Source organism: Montipora capricornis, chromosome 5 (assembly GCF_036669925.1).
Source record: "Montipora capricornis isolate CH-2021 chromosome 5, ASM3666992v2, whole genome shotgun sequence".
Taxonomy (NCBI): Eukaryota; Metazoa; Cnidaria; class Anthozoa; order Scleractinia; family Acroporidae; genus Montipora; species Montipora capricornis.
The window spans coordinates 19,284,404-19,289,293 of NC_090887.1; the positions used below are offsets into that span (position 1 = coordinate 19,284,404).

Below are 4,890 nucleotides of genomic sequence, written 5' to 3' on the forward strand. Positions count from 1 at the left end.
AGGAGAAAACATGGGGTCCGAAACTGGCGGTATGCAAAAGGCAGACGTGACTATCGTAACCTCCACATGGAAGGAGTTTTTCTGCAAAAGAAAAATTTCTTGGCCAGTATATTCTCTAGTTGTATTGTTTGGCTTGGGCTCATGGATTGCTGTGAACGGCTTGTGGGTCGAGCTTCCTGTGTTAGTGAAAAATGCACCCGAAGGATGGAACCTTCCATCATACTTAGCAGTTATTTTCCAACTAGCCAATGTTGGTCCAGTCATTTACTCCATAGGGAATCACTTCTTCCCGAAAAGAGTGAACGAAAAGTCAGCAATCACTTTGATCATTATAATGGGAGCTGTGTCATGTGCTCTGCTTGGATTTTACTGGGATAAAACCAGCTCCATCGGTGGCAGAAATCACAGCACTGTTCTCTTCATCCTGTCATTTTTCCTGGCCATAGTCGATTGTACGTCATCCGTAGCTTTTTTAACTTTTATGTCGATCTTCCCGTCATCATACATCACAGCCCTGTTCGTGGGTGAAACCTCCAGTGGCCTTCTTCCGGCTTTTGTTGCTCTTGGTCAAGGCATAAACAGTGGCAGCCGAAACCACAACTCAAATGTTACCAATAATTCTTCGGGCATTTCTATCCAAAATGCCGAAGATGACGGATTGAAGTTCGGTCCAGACGGATTTTTCTTTTTCCTTTTCTCGATAATGGTTGTATGTGGTCTGGCATTTCTGGCTTTGAACGTTTTACCAATAGCTAAAAGACAGCATGTAGGGACAATCGGTCAAAGAAATCAACCTAAAAGGGATTGTCACATTGAGAGTGACCCACTTGTTGACGATTCTCTCAACGCAACACAAAGTTTTCAGACATCTGATGAGACGACCTACGACGAGCCAGCAAGGTGTGAAATCACGTTACCCATTGTTTACTTGCTGTTTATTCAAGGATGGATAAATTGTCTGTCAAATGGCGTTCTTCCATCAGTCAGTGCTTATGCCAGTGAACCCTATGGCAATGAAACATATCACTTAGGTAAACTCAAAGTTCGCTATTCAGTTCTCTTTTAAGAAGGCGAGTAGTAAGAAAATGTTGGTTCTAGTTGGGTAGCCCTACCCTGGAATCACTATAAATTAAAAACTGCCACACAAAATAACCACTGCTGTGCATTGCTCATCATGAATGCATACATGCTGACATTTTTGATCAGTTAAATTGTAGTTCAGTAAATTGCAGTGGCATCTAGAAAAGTTGAAGCCAATATTTTGTCACTTGTCACTTTCTGAAATCCCAAGCAGAGAGGATAATGGTTGTGCTCCAAGCCACCTTATACTAGTGGACCTGTGATTAACTTCCTTATCAATAAAGGGCAAAATTACTGAGCACTGATTGGCTGAGACAGAGGGCATTTTTTCTTAATCGAGGGCATTTTTGGTAATCAAGAGAGGGCTTGATTACTTGATCCTGATTGGTTAATTTTGCCCTTTATTGATAAACAAGTAATCGCATGAGTCCTCGTACTATTAAGGATTAATTGCACTTGTGTTTTGGAAATTTTCCAAATTGCCCTCGTCGCTTTTTTTCCAAAACACTCGTGCAATTAATCCTTAATAGTACTCGGCCTCATGTGATTACCTATACTTATCACATACGAGGCAAGATTACCGAATGCTGATTGGCTGAGACGGAGGGCATTTTTCCTTAATCAACGAGGACACTTTTGGTAATCAAGAGGGAATGATTACTTGATCCTGATTGGTTAACACTTGCTTATCCTGAGCAAGTGAAGTTACAAGACAATCTTCTTCCAGATTAAACTACTTTTTTGTCCACCTATAAAATACATTTTAAGCACCTTTTCTGTTGACAGCAATGATTTAGTGAATTGAACTTTAACCAAATGGGAGCATGTCCCAGAACTGCACTGGCTTCCCTCAATAATTTTGCCCTTTATGTGATAAACATGTAATTGCAATGTGCCCTCGTGCAATTAAGGATTAATTTCACTTGTATTTTCAAAGTTTTCCAAATTGCCCTTGTCGCAAATTTTCTGGAAATTTTGAAAATACATGTGAAACTAATCCTTAATTGCCCTCAGGGCCCATGCGATTACATGTACAAAAAGGGGGTGGATATATTCTCCTTGTCTTTCAATGAAGGGCCTTCCAAAATTAACAAGAATATATATATGCTATATGCTGGGTGTTTTACGATGAACTTGTACTTCATCTAAGTTTGGGTGGTCACCATGCGTTGTCTACTGTCCCAATGGGCCTCTAGTATCCATCAAGTTCCCATAAGTGATATAATTGTGCCATTTCCTTCATACTAGGTTTTCTGTAGGTAGGGTTTGCAATAAAAAAGTAAAGAAAAGCAACCATATTTAACGTCGATAACTCGTAACAGCAATTCAACTGACAAACCTGAGGTTGACAATGCCCTCATTTTACTCCCCCCTTGCCATCAGTGCTCCGTTTTACGGGTATTTAAAGCTACTTGAGCTACACAGAACGGAAAGAAGTCGAAACCAGGATGTGAGATCCGGGAATCGAACTCAGGACCTCTTGCACCAAGGTCGACTGTGCCATCGTTGCTCCTCGCAATGAACTGAAAGTTATACTTTCTTGGTCGCTTTTCAGCAACTCAACAAGGACTTGTGGTAAACTGAAAGAATTTCTTACCATGGTTTCTATACTAATGCTCAATTTTTTCCACAGTTGCAACTCTTTCCAGCATAGCCAGTGCTCTGACTTGTTTCGCTGCACTATGGATTCCATGCTCTTCCAATAAGATTGTGACTATATTATCCAGTGTTTACACAATACTTGCAGGTTTCACTTTAGTGTTGGCATCATTGAGTCCAACTCCACCGCTTTACAATACAGCTCTTGGCAGTGTGATAATAGTTAAGTATGCATTTGTCTTCATGGTGCATAAAGGATGTACAATGTATGAAACCTTTTGGTGTGATTTTCTGTTTTCTGTTTTTGCTGGGCCATCAAAATTAATGAATTAACCCATTGACTCCAGGGGGTGAGACTAAAGGAGGCTCAAACCTGTTTGAACACTGTCAACAAACTGTACTATTTGAAAGGATTGAATCTACCAACCATTTTCACTTAATGGTAATGTTATGACACCATATGCAGGGCTGTCACTAACATTCTTGATGTAGGTGGGGAAATACAAAAAAATAGCCAGGGATTCAAGGTGCTGTATTGAAGTGAACATGCTGGTTTTATATCAAAGTAGCCGGGGATATACCTCAAAATACAAGTGGTCCTGGAAAATCTCCGTCTCCCGCCGCTTAATGACAGCCCTGCATGTGAAACACCAATAGATGCTTAACAAGATGCACTCATTAATGTGACATAATAGGTTACCACAGCAACAAAAGAGGCATCTGAAAACACCCTTTATTTTGTCTTTAAATGAATGTACCACAAAAAAAAAAATTATTGCTGGAGATTGATTAGTGGGCAAGGATAAATTTCTGAAGAGTTTAAAAAAATTATCTGGAGCAGATTCATAGCCATCTACACAATTGAAAAATTTTAAAGTTGCTCTGAATCCGCTCCAGAGAATTTTGCAGAGAGTTCGTCTTAGCCTGCTAATCACTTTTCAGCAAAGAAAAAATTGGGGGTCACCAAGTTTGTTTTTGAGATATAAGCACTTAAACACAAAATATAGGGCATTTGTGGATGGTTCTTTTGTTGCCATGGTAATTTATTAAGTCATTTTAATATGTGCATCTTTTGAAGCAATTATAATTTATTGGTGTTTCATGTGGTTCTACACCATTGCCATAAAGTGAATCAGTGTTGTAGAGTTAATCTTTCTAATAACACATTCCCTCCAAATTTTTGAAACCGGTTTGAGCCACCTTAAGAGACTTTACTTTGTCTAACACCAGCAGGTTTTACTTTGTCTAATGCCAGATGATTTTACTTGTCATTGGGGGTTGGCGGGAGGGGAGACGGGATTCAGGAGGTCACATTATCCACTGACCCCTGGGAGTGAGAGTTAAGAGATTTTTACTGTCTAATGCCATTGGAGATTTTACTCATCAAGAGGGGGAGGGGGGGGAGGGGGCTTCAAGAGGAATTGGGTTAAGAACAGGTAATCTCCTTCGCTAGTCATATCATCCCTACCTTTATCACCCTGGAATCTTAGGGTGGTTTCCATTTGACAGAACTGACCGGCCAGACCAGGCATTTGGAAGGTTTAACTCTAAAACGCCTTCAAATTAACACTCTTTGAGGATGATATACACTCCTCCGGAAGAAGACGAGGGGTTATCATGCAAGTGTTCCTTGAAATTGTTGGATTTTCCTTGCAAACTGACGGGTCTGGCCGGCCAGTTCTGACAAAAGGAAAGCACCCTAAGGTTCCTGGGTGATAAAGGTAGAGATGATATAAGACTAGTGATGACATCAAGCTTCTCTCTCTCAAAGGTTTTAAGGAAACGTTTAAGCCAGTTCTTATAGCTAAATATTAATTGCAAGCAGATTTACCAACACTATATTATTTCTGGCTTCCATTGTTAATACAGGCATGTTAGATTTCTTTTTTCTTTTTCTGGTAGCTACATGTTTTGTGTAGTGTGTGTGCATGTTTTTGTATCCTAACCCTTTAATATAATCATTTATTTACAACCTGAGCAAGGCTGCCCTATCTTTTTATCCCTTAATTAGTGGTTACTATGGGCAGCCTGTACTCCTTCCTTTTTTTAAAGGAATATGTATATATATATATATAATTATCTATTATAACTGCAGACAGTACTGTTTCGGCCTTCTGGGCCTCATCAGTGCAGTGCTGATGTCTGGGATGGAGGTTAAGCTTATAAAGCCACCCCAAATGTCCCACACATGTGGTACATCTAAGCCATGCC

At 40.0% G+C, this 4,890-nt stretch overlaps 1 protein-coding gene across 1 annotated transcript in view; it reads left to right on the plus strand.

Moving 5' to 3' along the window:
- Positions 1-4,890, plus strand: part of LOC138049837 (solute carrier family 52, riboflavin transporter, member 3-B-like) — an 8,595-nt gene continuing 3,705 nt past the window's right edge. The window contains exons 1-2 of the mRNA XM_068896290.1: positions 1-1,031; positions 2,714-2,901. Of these exons, the coding sequence (XP_068752391.1) occupies positions 11-1,031; positions 2,714-2,901 (1,209 nt within the window). The 5' untranslated portion in view covers positions 1-10. The remainder of the gene's footprint in view (positions 1,032-2,713; positions 2,902-4,890) is intronic.